The 15316-nt window shown below is 34.7% G+C and overlaps 1 protein-coding gene across 1 annotated transcript in view; it reads right to left on the bottom strand.

Annotated features, from left to right (window-relative positions):
- The window catches only part of NAD-ME1 (NAD-dependent malic enzyme 1), a 54818-nt gene that overhangs the window by 31597 nt on the left and 7905 nt on the right, over positions 1-15316 (bottom strand). Inside the window, exons 3-5 of the mRNA XM_068623744.2 lie at positions 14082-14200; positions 6813-6980; positions 1325-1453 (exon numbers count right to left, since the gene is read on the bottom strand). Coding sequence (XP_068479845.1) covers positions 1325-1453; positions 6813-6980; positions 14082-14200 — 416 coding nt within the window. The remainder of the gene's footprint in view (positions 1-1324; positions 1454-6812; positions 6981-14081; positions 14201-15316) is intronic.

Raw genomic sequence — 15316 nt, 5'->3', positions numbered from 1 at the left:
GATGGGGCGATGGCTGGAAAATTCCAGTGAACAGTGGGTTCACCAATAAAAAATGAACCATAACCCTACGCTCTAGATACCATATTAAAGGAAAAGAAAGAATAGGGTAAATACATTGTGTCTATTGAACACATAGGGTTATGTTTATATAGGAAAAAAAAACATATGGGCTAAGCCCTTTGCATAAATATGAAATATCTAAAAATATCTATAATATCTCATAATATCTATTAATATCTAACAATGTGCAATCCTAAAATCAACTCACATTAGGTTGTAAGTCAGTTCATTCATAATCCAAATGAGATTCATCTCAAAGTTGTTAATCGTAGTACTCAAAAAGGAACTCCTGGAAAAGAAGTTCTATTTACAGAGGGGAATGAAATGATCTTAAAAGACTCCACAGATGCGGACTATGTAGAGGTTCTATAGACAATAGAAGAACTACCTCTGAATATTGCGCTTTTCTTAGAGGAAATTTAGTCACTTGGAGGAGCAAGAAAAAAAATGTTGTAACAAGATCAAGTGCACAAGCAAAGTTTAAAGACATGGCCTTGGGGATTTATGAAATACTATGCTTAAAGATAATTTTAGAAAACCTCAAGATTGATTGCAAGAAACCTATCAGAATGTATTGTGATATAACAAGTCGACAACAAATATTGCGCATAATCCAGTGCAACATGATAAAACTAAGCATGTTGAAGTAGAAAAATACTTCATAAAGGAGAAATTGGATAATGGCACAATATGTACACCATTTGAATCCTGTAGACATCAGATTGCAGATGAATTGAGAAACGGACTAAGTGGTGCCACATTTCAGTCTATTGTTCGCAAGTTGGGAATGGATGACATCCACCCACCAACTTAGGGGAGTGTCACAATCCCGTGATTTAAGTTGTAGTTAATATTTTCTCATACAATTTTAATTACAGAATTAGGAGATTTAATTACAATCCAGAATTAGGAGGATTATAGGCTGACAGCATATTTTATATTTAATGAACAGCATCAATCCTGAATTGTAGGGATCGATTATATCCATCACAAAATTAGGAATTTCGGTTATTATATCTTTGTATTCTATTTAAGAGCAATTGTTCCTCTATGAATAATATTTGAAACAGTTTTTCTAACATAAGGCATAGCCAAAAAAGACAATAATTTGATGATGAAAAGTTATTATGACCCAATACAGTTGTTTTAGTATAGTTGTTCACAGCATTTACCAAATTGGATATTTCCTCACCAACAACTTCGAGATATCAAAGTTGTCAAAAACATGAGAAAGGAAATAATGAAACATTGAACAACAATGTACCCTTTGAGGATTTATCCCAGCAGCAGCAACATATAGATCCAGCTTCCCAATGGCAATGCCAATACCTTGAACTCCAAGATCCCCAAGTCCCAGGATTCTGCTCCCATCAGTAACTACAATCATATCAACCTGAAAGGAAAATCAAAAGACACTTAATTAGTCTATATCAATATATTAAACAGGTACTTAGGTCATAAATTGGAAACAACTCCAAAAAAAGGTGAAAGTGTCACATTTTCAAGAAAATTCAAGTGTTGGCAACGATTTTAGTCATTCAAATATTATTAAAAAATAAATTGTTCCATGTATCTATTATATATCAAATTTACACAATCAGCACCAGCAAATGAAACAGGAACTAACAGTTATACTTCGATATATTATTTAACAATATTTAAGTCTAGCCAAACCATTAATAAAAATTCTCTCAATAATTTTCTCTTTCAATATTATAATACAGCAACACTGCCACAACAAATGGAAACTCTAGAAACTGATCCTTTGGATCATAATCAGAAACCTACCATTTGAAAGGGTTATTCAAGGAGTTGTGTGAAACTGCAAGGAACTTATGCCCTATTGACAGTGATGCTATGTATTCAGTTTATTCACTATCGAAATAGTGTTTAATAGACGCAACCATGGGTAGTTATGTCTTGTTTGTGGCAGCTATTGTATTTGATTGATACATGAGTGGTGTGTGAAAAGGACCAGATTTCTAGGCGTACAAAGGAGAGTAAACAGGGCGCTTTGGAGAAACAGATAAATGAACATTAGATACTAACAGATTTGAAACCAAGGTTTTCATAAAGGAGAATTTGCTACACATTAGGCAAATCAAAGAAATACTTGAATTCAAGGAAAGACATTTTCAAATGGAGGGGAAAACTCAGTGAATGGAAACAGGAAATTAGAAAAGGAAAACACTGAAGGAAGCAAAAGAAATGAAAGTTTCATAATAAAGAAACACACCCTTTCTTGTGGGGAACAAACCAAAAATGATGAAGTAGAATTAACAAGAGAAACAAAGATTATTGTTAGATATTATTAGATATTGTTAGATATTATTAGATATAATTAGATATAATTAGATATTATTTGATATTATGAGATATTATAGATATTGTTAGATATTTCATATTTATGTAATGAGCTTAGCCCATATGTTTCTTTTCCTGTATAAACATAACCCTATGTGTTCAATATACACAAGGGATTTACCCTATTCTTTCTTTTCCTTTAATAATTATGATAGAGGAAAATTTTATGCATGGATAAAAAGGGAGAAACACAGAAACTAGAGTGAAGAATGAGGGTTGCTAAGACAATTTTCTTGTCTAGGACATCTCCCCTCATACAGTTAAATATTTTCTCAAGTGTTTCCATCATATTTTTCATTTATTTATTATATGTTTTCTAATACTATTCCTTAAAATAATGAATGAAGCACTTAATCATCCTGGATAGCAACATGCCATGATCATTTAAATGCAGGCTCTTGAACAAAATTGCACATGGAATTAGTTCCCCTTTCATCTAGGAAGAAGACAATTGTAAAGTTGGTTATTGTGTATCTCCTTAAAGCTAAATTGGTGCTCAAAGGATATATTTTGTTAGATGTAACCGGCTTAGCCCATACTTTTTGTATATTTCATATCTAAAAATACATAACCTCTGTGTTCAATATACACAAAGGATTAATCCTATACCTCCTTTTACTTTATTTTCACATGGTATCTAGAGCTATGGTAAAATCCTTGACTCCCTATTGAACCCACTATCCATCAGTAATTATTTTTTCTTCGCAGCCGCCGTTTGAAATGGTGACACCTATGTTCAGATTGTCCCAAGTAGCCAACCACCACACCACAATGATCACAACGATCAAACCTCTGACGCACCCTCACGCACCTCTCCAAGTCACACCATCGCCGCGTCTAAACCCTTTTTTGACAACGCTTACCAACGTCGAGATCACATTGTCACATTGTTATCTTGAGATGGATCTAGGTAGTAGATTCCATTTCTTTCCTTAGCAAGTCCAATCCTCCTCCTCAAGTCCTGCCCCTGAAAAACACACAAAGATGGGAAAACATTGCAAAGCAATTGAGATCATATGTAGCTTTTTGATGGAGATAAGACTTGTCGAAAGTTTTGGGACATTGACTCTACAAATAAGTTTGGAGGATCAATAGATATCTCCACATCCTGCAGCTGAAGAGACATTGGCAACAATAATCTTCCTATTGCTTGGAGATAAGGTATAAGAATGAAAGAGTTGAGGCGAGTATGTCATATGATCCATAGTTCTCGAATCCGCAATCCAAGAGTTAGCACTATATGAAACACACATATAAGAAACATTGACTGATAGAGCACGATTCAAAGGGTTTCTCTAACGTCCCCAATAGGTCTTTTAGTCTTTTTATCTCCTCATTATTGAATCCTTCCTCTGTTAATTTTTCTTCATTGTGTGATTTTTTAACATGTGAGGTTTTTTCATCCCTTCATGGTTCACCCATTCCTTTCCTGGAGGTTTGCCACATAGCTTTCATCATTTCTCCTTTGTGTGTCTTGGCTTCTTACAATAAGTGCACCATATATTATCTTTGTTTTTTTTCCATTGAGTATTGATATTTTGTCCCTTTCCTTCTTGCAGTAATTTTGGTTTTGCAACTAAAGCAGACCCATCCACCAGTTGAATCTCGAGTATGATATTTCTCCTACTTTCTTCTGCAGAAACAATGGAAATGGTTTCCTCTAGGGATGGTACTTCCCTTTTTCCAAGAATTTGAACCCTGACCTATAAAATTCAGGGTTTAATCCGGCCAAAAAATTGTATACCTGATCCTTTTCTGTGATGTTCTTTAAGAGGGTTACATCCATTGTACAATTAATTTCAAAAAATCCATAATGGTCAAGCTCTTGCCATAAATTCTACAACTGAGTGGCATACTCTCTTACCCACTTTGGTTCCATGTTTAACAACAGCAACTTTTACTTTTTATCTCAAACACTTGAGCTGCATCATTTGCCATAGAATATGTGTGACTGATGAAATCCCATATACCCTTTGTTGTATTAAGAAACATACATCTGCCACTGATGTTAGGCTCCACGGAATCTAGTTGTCTTATGGGTGAATTTACAAAGAAGAGAAAAACAACATTAACTATTCGGATGAAATTGCAAGAGTTAAGGTTGCACCCTCTTCAAGATAAAATGGCAGTGAAGGTTGTAAGCTAAAAATAGAGACCAAGGGTCCAGCAAAAAACCTTGAGCTCTTATACCATTTGAAGAAATGTGTAGGCAGTAAGCAATAGTTATGGAATGGGTGCAAACCTCACCTTACAAGCCGGTTTTGTAAAATTGAGTTAGGTTTCAAGTCCACTTCTTAAGACTAATAAAAGAAAATAAATCTCCTGAAATAAAGACTCTAAATCAAAATCAAATCTACCAAGTAAACTCCTAATCCCACTCCCTTAATTTTAGGAATTTCTTACAATCAAATCTATCAATTAATCTATATTTATTGTACAATAAATATGCAATATTTATGCCCATATTTCCACAATCTCTCTAAGGTCTCAAGCAAACTCCTTGTGCCTGATTTTGAAAATTGAGTCACATTGTTTGAATCTTTGGGCTGAAACGCAACGAAGCGGATCATTCAATTTTTTATTGTCATACACATGCTGGAAAACGGGTTCACTTGATTGTGCATGTTGATGATGTTATCATAAGAATAAATGAAGCTATTAAAATCACTCAACTATAGGAGCATTTCTTAATCCAGTTAAGAACCAAAGAAAGATATTGTGATTTCTAGAAGAAAATATGCATTAGATTGAAAGAAATAGGTATGATCGATTTCGACTCATCGGTATCGACAGTCATATCATATGGATCCAAACCTTAAATTAATAGCAGAACAGAGTGAACCTTTCATGGACCCAAAAAATATAGAAGACTTGTTGGAAAACATATTTATCTCATCATTACTAGACCTAACGTGCCTTATGTTGTTGGTGTGGTTAGTCGGTTTATGCAAACTCCTCATTTTGATCACTGGAATGTTGTCATTCACATCCTCAAATAACTCAAAGGCTCCAGGACAAGGTCTACTATAAGAAGATAAAGGACACACTCAAATATCTAGGTATTGTGATGTTGATTAAGTAGTATCTCCTGCATACAGACATTCCACTATGATATATTGTTTTCATTAGAGGGAATTATGTTGCTTGAAAGAGCAAGAAACAAAATGGAGCTGCTTGATCAAGTGTTGAAGCTATGTATAGAGTTTTAGCATCATTCACTTGTAAAATAGTGTGGATAAAACAATTCCTCCAAGAACTGAAGTTTTGTGGAATCCAGTAAATTAGGATGTATTGTAATAATCAAGCAACTCTCCACATTGCTTCCAACCCTGTTCAAGAGAGGACCAAACATATAGAAATTACCTACCATTTTATTCCAGAAAAATTGTTGTCCAAAGAAATTAGTACTAAGTTTGTTAGCTCCAATGATCAACTTGCATATATATTTTAACAAAATCCTTGAAACTTGAAAGGACCTCAAATTCAATTTATATGTTTCAAACTTTGTACATACAACCTATATGCTCCAACTTCACAGTGAATGTTAACATAGTTTATATTATTTAATGAGCAACTTTATAAAAAAGCCATGGTGTACCTTATCTATAATCTAGGTCCTAGGGGAAAACTCTTTTTTTATTTCTTTTCCTCTCCCTTTGTGCTTCTATTGCAAGATACACATCTCTAATCAATTTGAATATGAATCTAAAGTGACATCCAAGTTCTCTCAAATTCCTTTACTTTTAAAGGAGAGGGAGGAGTTAATTAAGATAGTTAAAATATTAACGAGCTAGTTAGTTAGAGGGGTTGGTTGGTTAGATTATAAATAGGGGAAGAAGGATATGAAAGATTGAGATTTGTGGTTATCATAAATTGGGCATCAGCTCTTTGTGAAACGACAAGATTCTTTGTGAAAGGACAAGATCTTGGTGAAGGGGAGATTCATGGAGGAGAGATTTCTCTCCTATTTGTTGCTCTTTTCATCTTACTTGATAAAAATCTTTCAAATTTTTTCTCATTTCAATTCTTAGTTTCTAAGAGTTACATGCATGTAGAAGGTAAAAGTACAAAATGAAACTTCATTCTAGAACTAACCAAACTAGCAAGCACAATTCCAGATTAATTTTCAAAGAACAAACAATTTAAGCATTAAAAAAAGTACATGCATTTAAAATATATTAATACATGTCTGCTAAATCTACTCATGAAATAAAAAAAGTCGGGGAACAAGGATTCTAGACCAATTGTCAAAAGAGAATTATGCTCAGTTGTAAAAAAAGTATGAACATTTAAAATCCATTAATTCAAACTGGTGAGGCAATGACAGTTAGGATACACATACAAAAGTACTATCTAAAAATTTATACAGAAATTATATAGTTAACAACCTGCTCAGCCGGCCAGTTATACACCATAGACATCATTTCGCCACGATCCTCAGCACTGAAATACATTCCTCTCGGTCTTCTAAATAGTCCACTATAGTTCTGACATACAAGGCCCACTGTTGGAGTGTACACTATTGGTGCATATTCCTCTATTTTGGCAATCAAAACCTGACAATACAAGAAATGTCACTGAAAATTACATAATCATTTGGGGGGAGGGGCGAAAGATAGGGTAAGTTTAATTTTCGAAGGCATCACTTGAATATACACATTGTGGACACAGAAAAAGTATGATACGATATAAAATTCTTACTCATCTTAAGTTATGTGAAATCCAACAAAGGTACTAATTTTGACACAAATGTAGTCCTAATATCTACAAATTTCAATTTTCTTTATATATATATAACAATTCATTAATTGATATCTGTACAACAATATTCTGTTCCAGAACATGACCTAAGTCTGACTAGCCAGTCCCAATCTACAATCCGGCTACTGCCCACCTTGGCATTGGCATCCTAACACGGAACTGACTGACATTTGGCTACACATCACAGCCACAAATTCTCTAACCCCTCAAGTTCACTTCTGGGATAGGCATGGGCATCATGTTGCATCAACACTGGGCATAGCGTGAACTACTCCCCAACAGTTCTCAATATGGCTCTCCTAACAACAGACAAATGACTGGCAAAGGAGAACCACCAACCTACCAAACTCATATATACACTAGTGCACTAACCATGTAAATTCTTTCCATTCGCTTACATACTTTGTTGGTGGTACATAACTTAGGCATTAGAGTATCTACAAGTAGCCACCTCTACTGCAACGCTAAGATCACAAACCAAACCATACCACCTCTACCAGAAAAGAACATATTTTAAATGCAAACATTGGATCTGAGAACTCTGTTCATAGCTAGAAGCAAAACACATTTCATGCCTTGCAATCTTTTAATATAATGTGAAACGTCTCTTCACATATGGTGGTGTAAGTTTATCTAAGCCACATTAAAATTAGTTATATTACTTGATGGAGATCAAAAAGATAAGGATTTCACTAAAGGAGGAAGAGGTCATCCACCAAGCATTTAAAGTTCTTCCTTCTAGTCTTCTCAAAAATAAAGAAGAAATTAAATAAAGAGAGGACCAAGCCTAAAAGAAGACTACAAGCATTCAAGAATAGGCTCCAATTAATATCTCTCTTTGTAGTTTCTTTTGTATAAAAATGTAAAACATATAGAGTAGTGTTTAGGAAGGTGCTAAAAAGGGAAACCTAAAAGACACCTCCATTGTATAGCACCTTAGGCGCTAGTTTTAGGAAGGAACTAGAAGGGTGCCCCATCACACTCCTTTAGGCGCTAGAATAAGAAGGAGTTAGAAGGTAACCTTTCAAGCTTCTCTTGTAAGCTTCTCTTGTACTTTGTGACCAGTCTTCCTCATTATAAAAGGGAGGCTTAGATCTTTTAAATAACAAGATTGATTTTTTAGAGTAAAGAACCTCTACCAAATTGGTGAGTGATTGAGAGAGACTTGTGTCTTCTTCTCTTCTAGTCTTATCTTGAGTGAATTCTTGGACTCTCAAGTGGCGGCAACAACACTCATCTTGAAGCCAACCAACCTTCAAGTGGCGTGCACAATTCCAAGAGCTCCAACCACATAAGTTTCCTTGTCCTTTTCATCTTCTTCTTCCATTTCCATTCCAAAAACAAACTCTAAAACATGTCTTTGTTGTTTCTTGTTGATTCAATCGGTAGAACTTGTTTAGTTTGTGTTTATGTTCGGTAGTTGGTCTTAGTTTGCTGTTCTTATGGTTTTAATTGTGTTTCTTGAAGTTTCAATCAGTGCATTTGTGTTCTTCTTTGTTTCATTCGGTTCATATGACCAAAAATGGGTTTCTATGTGAGTTTGGCTTGGTTCTTGTGATTTGGTGAGTTCTTGAATGATTAAGAACATTGATCCAATTCTTAAAAAGTGCCTAATCATATTCCAACTCTTATTGAATCCATAACATGTTCATATCCATATCATGTTATTGGGTTCACATCATGTGGTATCATGAGTCTTATGTGTGTTCTTGTGTATGTTTGAGTTATTTTGGCACTTTTAATTCAAGAACTTTATATTCTTGTCTTTACCTTTCTGTTTTAGGTTTATTTTTGGGTATTTCTTGCTGTTTTCTTGCTCTTAATACATTGTGTTTGTCATTTTGATTTTTGAATACTTATAAGTTTTGTCAAAGTCATGTTTCTCCAAAAATGTTATCAATTCTATGTAGTCTTTTTGTTGATAATTTTGGTTTCTTGATTTTTAATTGAGTGCAGTTTTATGTGTTTGTTTTCTTGATCCTTTGGTGCCTTTTTCATTTTAGATTTGACTTCTTACTTGTATTTTAGACCTATACAAGTTCTTGTATTTTCATTCCAATCAGGTTTCCTCTGTTTTCTTGAAAATGTGCTGACTGTTTCGATTTATTGAAATTTCTGTGATTACTGGAAAATTCTTAAATTGTGGATTTGAGTTCTTGAGAGTGTTACAAAAAAGTCGAAAAAAGTAGTACATCAAAATTCAATATACAGAAAAAATGATAAATGAAATACGTCCAGTGTGTAATTCTGGGACAAAAAATACGGTAAAGTGACAGTAATTTTGCAAAATTTATCCCAATTAATTGGCGCACTATTTTTGTGTAATTCCAGTGCCATTGTTGTGATAAGATCTTGAACTTTCATTGGTTTAAATTTCATAATCCAGTTTGATTTCTTCAGTTCCAGATAAATCTGTAAAGTCACGCACAGTTTACCTAAATTTCCAGTAGTTCTGTTTTTTGTTTTCTTCATCTACTCTAGTGCTTTTCTCTAGGTTTCTTTTGTGTCCCATCTTTTAATTGAGTACCTTATTTTCTTGATTGTCTTTTCTTTACTATTCTTTGAGTTTGTCATATATTTTGTATTCCTTTTGATATAGCCCTTTCTTGTTTACACCTTTTCTTGATTGTCTTTTATTGTTCTTTAAAGGTTTGTGGTGTATTGGCTTTACGAAAGAGTGGTTTGCTTTGACATATTTCATTTGAGAGTTACCAAAACCTCAAGAGCAGATTGGTTGAGGGAAGAATTCTTTCTTGGAGTGATTTGAGTGTCTTTTAATTTTCATTACAGCACTATCATTGTTCCATTTTCTAACCTTGTTTTTCTTGAAATTGTTTGTTCTTGAGTTTGCTGTTTTCTTTTCTAATGGCTACATATTCAAGTGGTGATTCTTCCAAACCACACTCTCCTCATAGAGCTTATGTTCTTAATGAATTAAAAGAGGCAAAATGTACCCTAGCTCTAAAGGATGAAGCTATAAAAAAGTTGGAGGAACAATTACAAAAAGTTGACTTGAAGCGTGAGAGGTCATCCCACTCCATCCATGGAGGCCACCATGAAGAGGAACATAGAAGGAGGAGACATCACCATCATTCTCATGGAGATAGACATCACCGTGAAGAAGGACATCACCAAGAAGCCAAGTCTCATTTATCTTTTGTAAAAGTACCTAGCTTTAGTGGTGATAGTGATCCTAATGTGTATTTAGATTGGGAAGCTAAATGTGAACAATTTTTTTATGCCCATAGGGTCAATGATGACCAAAAGGTGAAAATAGCCTCTTTAGAATTCTTAGATTATGCCATGAAATAGTGGCATAGACTTGTAATGGACATTGGACTAAACAAGAGACCTCCCGTGGTTTCTTGGGACGATTTGAAAGAGTGTATGCACATTAGATTTGTGCCACCACAATTTAGGAAAGACCTATTGTTGAAGCTCCAAAGGCTTCAACAAGGCACGCTAAGTGTGGATGCTTACTTTAAAGAGTTAGAAACGCTTTTAATCAAAGTAGAAATGCATGATAGTGAGGAAGCTAAGATAGCTAGATTTGTGAGTGGTCTTAGAAGGGATATTCAAGATGTTGTTGAACTTCATGAGTATTCATCTTTGGGAAAAATTTGGTTTGGTTTACCTTGCCATCAAGGTTGAAACCCAACTTGCAAAGAAAAATGTTTTCAAAAATACTCATAATGGTGACTACTACAACAACTCTTGGAAGAATAAAAACAAATCTTTTTCAAAGTATCCTCCTAAAGAATCATCTTTCCAAACTAGAGATTCTAAGCCTTCAACTTCTAAATCACCAACAAAATCGTCTAGTAAGAAATGTTTTAAATGTTTAGGATATGGTTACATAGCTTCTAATTGCCCTTCTAAAAGAAATATGTTTATTCATGATGGGGTAGTGGTTAGTGAGCATGATTCCGAAACCTCTAGACATTCCTCACCTTCTAGATTCCCAAGTGAGATTGAGAGAAAGTCCTTGTGAAGGTGACTTATTGATGATAAGGCGACTGTTGGGAACAATTCCAAAACCTTTGGCTGATACCCAAAGAGAAAATATTTTTCACACCCGCTGTCTTATCACCAACAAGTTATGTTCCTTGATTATTGATGGGGTAGTTGCACTAATGTGGCTAGTACAAGAGTTGTGGAGAGGTTAGCCTTACCCACTATCTCTCATACCAAGCCCTATAAATTGCAATGGCTTAGTAACGAAGGTGAAATCATGGTTAACAAACAAGCCCTCATTAACTTTGCAATAGGAAAGTATAAAGATGAGGTTTTATGTGATGTACCCATGGAAGCAACTCATGTTCTTTTAGGAAGGCTTTGGCAATATGTTAGACATGTTTTACATGATGGCCTATCCAATACAATGTCTCTTTCCTTCCAAGGGCGCAAGGTTACCTTAAAACCCCTCTCTCCCCAAGAGGTTCATGAGGACCAAATAAAAATGAAAACTAAAAGAGAAAATGAGAAAGCAAAAGAAGTAAGTACTAAACCGAGTCACAATACTTTATCCACTAAATCAATCATGTTGACTCGTGCTATGCCTCAACTTGAGCCTCAAAGGTATTCTTCTTCTTTATCTTTTTCATTACCCAAGGTTCCTATTTCAACACCAACTTGGTTAAAAAATGTTAGGGATGGTTTTTACATACCTCCCAATGGTTTTCACCTTTTAAGAGGATTTTTTCCAAAAAATATCATCATTCCCAAACAATGTTTTCCAACTTGGTCTGTCTGTATGATCTCCTTTTCTGAACTCCCACTGCTTACAAGTTCTAAGTCATGTTTGTCTTTCTCTTATTCAACTGTTAATTTTGATAGTAAATTGACTTTGTTATATGCAAGGATTCTGAATTCGTGGGCGAATTCTCTCCAACTCGGGGAGCATGATGGAGATCAAGTAGAAGAGGATTTCACTAATGGAGGAAGAGGCCATCCACCCAAACATTTAAAGTTCTTCCTTCTAGTCTTCTCAAAAATAAAGAAGAATTAAATAAAGAGAGGACCAAGCCCAAAAAAGACTACAAGAATTCAAGAATGGGCTCCAATTAATATCTCTCTTTGTAATTTCTTTTGTATAAATTTGTAAAATAGAAATAGCTTTAGGATGTGCTAAAGAGGGAAACCTAAAAGACACATCCATTGTATAGCACCTTAGGCGCTAGTTTTAGGAAGGAACTAGAAGGGTGCCTTTGCACACTCCTTTAGGCGCTAGAATGTTTTAGAAGGAGTTAGAAGGTGATCTTTCAAGCTTCTCTTGTACTTTGTGACCGGTCTTCCCCATTATAAAAGAAAGGCTTAGGTCTTTGAAATAATAAGATTGATTTTGAGAGTAAAGAACCTCTATCAAATTGGTGAGTAAGTGAGAGAGACTTGTGTCTTCTTCTCTTCTAGTCTTATCTTGAGTGAATTCTTGGGCTCTCAAGTGGCGGCAACACACTCATCTTGAAGGCAACCATCCTTCAAGTGGCGTGCACAATTCCAAGATCTCCAACCACATAAGTTTCCTTTTCCTTTTCATCTTCTCTTCCATTTCATTCCAAAACAAACTCTAAAACATGTCTTTGTTGTTTCTTGTTGATTCAATCGGTAGAACTTGTTTAGTTTGTGTTCAAATTCGGTAGTTTGTCTTAGTTTGCTGTTCTTATGATTTTAATTGTGCTTCTTGGAGTTTCAATCGGTGCGTTTGTGTTCTTCCTTGATTGCATTCGGTTCATATGTCCAAAAATGGGTTTCTATGTGAGTTTGGCTTGGTTCTTGTGATTTGGTGAGTTCTTGAATGATTAAGAACATTGATCGAATTCTTAAAAAGTGCCTAATCATATTCCAACTCTTATTGAATCCATAACATGTTCATATCATATCCCTATCATGTTCTTGGGTTCACATCATTACTGGTTTTATATTTGCTCTCCAAAAAGATTTCACTTGCATTGTAATGTCAGAATGGCTCACTTTCCTTTTCTATGTGACAATAATATTTAATTCAAAGTGAAAAACAACACGGAATTAGAGAATAAAGTTTTAGGTAAAAGACATATGAGCAAATAGGAGATAGCTAAAACTAGGAATATCTTTCCAATCCATTTGTACTATCCAAGAAAGAAACCCCCTTCCCTTCCACACGTGAACACACAAGTTTATTTTATATTACATTTTCATCTTCGATGATAACATTTCATTCATACAAAAGAAAATTATAGAATCAGAGCATAAAAATATTATACAGCATGTATACTACAAAGAAAAGAGAAAAAAAAAATGCAAGAACACAGTGAACCCAGAAGTCCCTCCAATTACTGTTCAAGAAAGAAAAAACCCTCCACCAACCCTCGCCCAAGACCTTTCGCTCAAGCAGGACCAAGTCCTAGGACCAACTTGAAGATGGCATGAATCCCATAGGTAATGATCTGTTTTGTAGGAATTAGGACAACTACACCATCAAATAGCTTCTGATGGAAAATGGTTTTAGTTTATCTTATCTTTTAATTATAAGTAGGTATTAATTCTAATGCTACACAAACTTCTATAAATTTTAAGGAACTGCAATTACAGACTACCCTGCAAATAGAAGACCCTGACCCAAAGCTCCCAAAAAAGCTCATAATGTTCGTAAGGGATGCAGGTTGAATCAAAGTTTACTTGCCACTGAACTCCCAAAATGAAATAGAAATGCCATAGTAAAAAACCTTACATGGCAGTTGCACTTATATTTTGTCTTAATCATCTACGTAGTTGTACATTCTGTTAATTAGAGGGTCACCTACCTCGTTACGGTCTGAGTCTGTGACTGATTGACACCTAAATTGTCATCAAATGTTTCGAAATAAAATTGTTGGTTATCAAAGGAGTGCAATAGAAAAAAATGGATATACATATACCTTATAGTACATAGTCTCATTCCTGTCATGCAAGCGATTAAGTATCCGCCACTTGGCCAACGCATTAGGATCAGAAGGTCCATCCCTTGCTTGAACTTCAAGCCTCTTCAGATCAACCACTGTTTAACACAAGAATGTTAGCACTGGTTAAATTGTAGGATAATAATAAAAAACGTAATAATAAATAATTACAGTCTAGGTTGAGTTCTTTTTCACATATTAATCTGGTTTTTTCTTGTAAAAGAAACTGAATGAGAAGAATTTGGTAACAAAACTAAGATAGGTTCAAGAGTATGTAAATAAGATAGCTTCAAGAGTATTTATAGCTAAGCTCCATCAGAGGAGATAGTTGCTAGCCGACTAACAGCTTTATTTAATTAATACGAGAGCTGTTAGCAATAACAGCTCTAACTAATTTATATACACCCCTCAAACTCAAGGGTGGGATTTTTCAGAAGAAAAATACTTCACATTGATCTAGCCTATAAGAAAAACAAAACAAATTGAAAAAAGTGGATTGGGACCAAGATAGATGGCTGCTCTTGAAGTAGAATGTATGTCATCAACACAGATGCTCAATCAGCATAACAAAAGCCTTTAAGTGACATAGAAAAAGCAAGAGATGCAGACCAAAGATGTAGTCCATATTAGAATTCATTTAAACACAGCCCAATGAGATTCCAGTGGTTTGGCTATAAATTGACAAACTATGTTGACAACAAAGCTGATTTCTGACCTAGTGAGAGTGGCACATTGCTGAGCACCTACCACTGGTCAATATAAAGTAGGATCTGAGAAGAGATCAGCCCCAAATTTAGATAATTTGCAGTTATAAACTATAGGGGAAGAAATGGAATGAGCTTCTGCCATATGTGTTTTGTGAAGCAAGTCCTAAATGTATTTACTTGAGTCATAACAATAGAATGGTCTAGCAAATATTTGATTTCAAGACCAAGAAAGTAATCTAGATGACACAATTGTTTGAGGGGAAAAAATGCATAGAGTTTAGCTGTAAGTTGCTAAATTAAAGTAATAGAGCTTCCAGTAATTATGATATCATTAACATATACCATAAAATAGACAAATGAGATTGATGTCTGTAAATAAAGAGTGATGAATCACATTTATTGTCCAAAAACCCAAACTGAAGGGAAAATTACTGCAAACCATTGTCTTGGGGCTTGCTTTAACCTATGCAATGCCTTGTTCAACTTACAAACAAGATATCTATCCCC

The sequence above is a fragment of the Phaseolus vulgaris genome, chromosome 10, assembly GCF_051622355.1.
Source record: "Phaseolus vulgaris cultivar YP4 chromosome 10, ASM5162235v1, whole genome shotgun sequence".
Classification (NCBI taxonomy): domain Eukaryota; kingdom Viridiplantae; phylum Streptophyta; class Magnoliopsida; order Fabales; family Fabaceae; genus Phaseolus; species Phaseolus vulgaris.
This window is presented reverse-complemented; position numbering and strand designations above follow the sequence as displayed.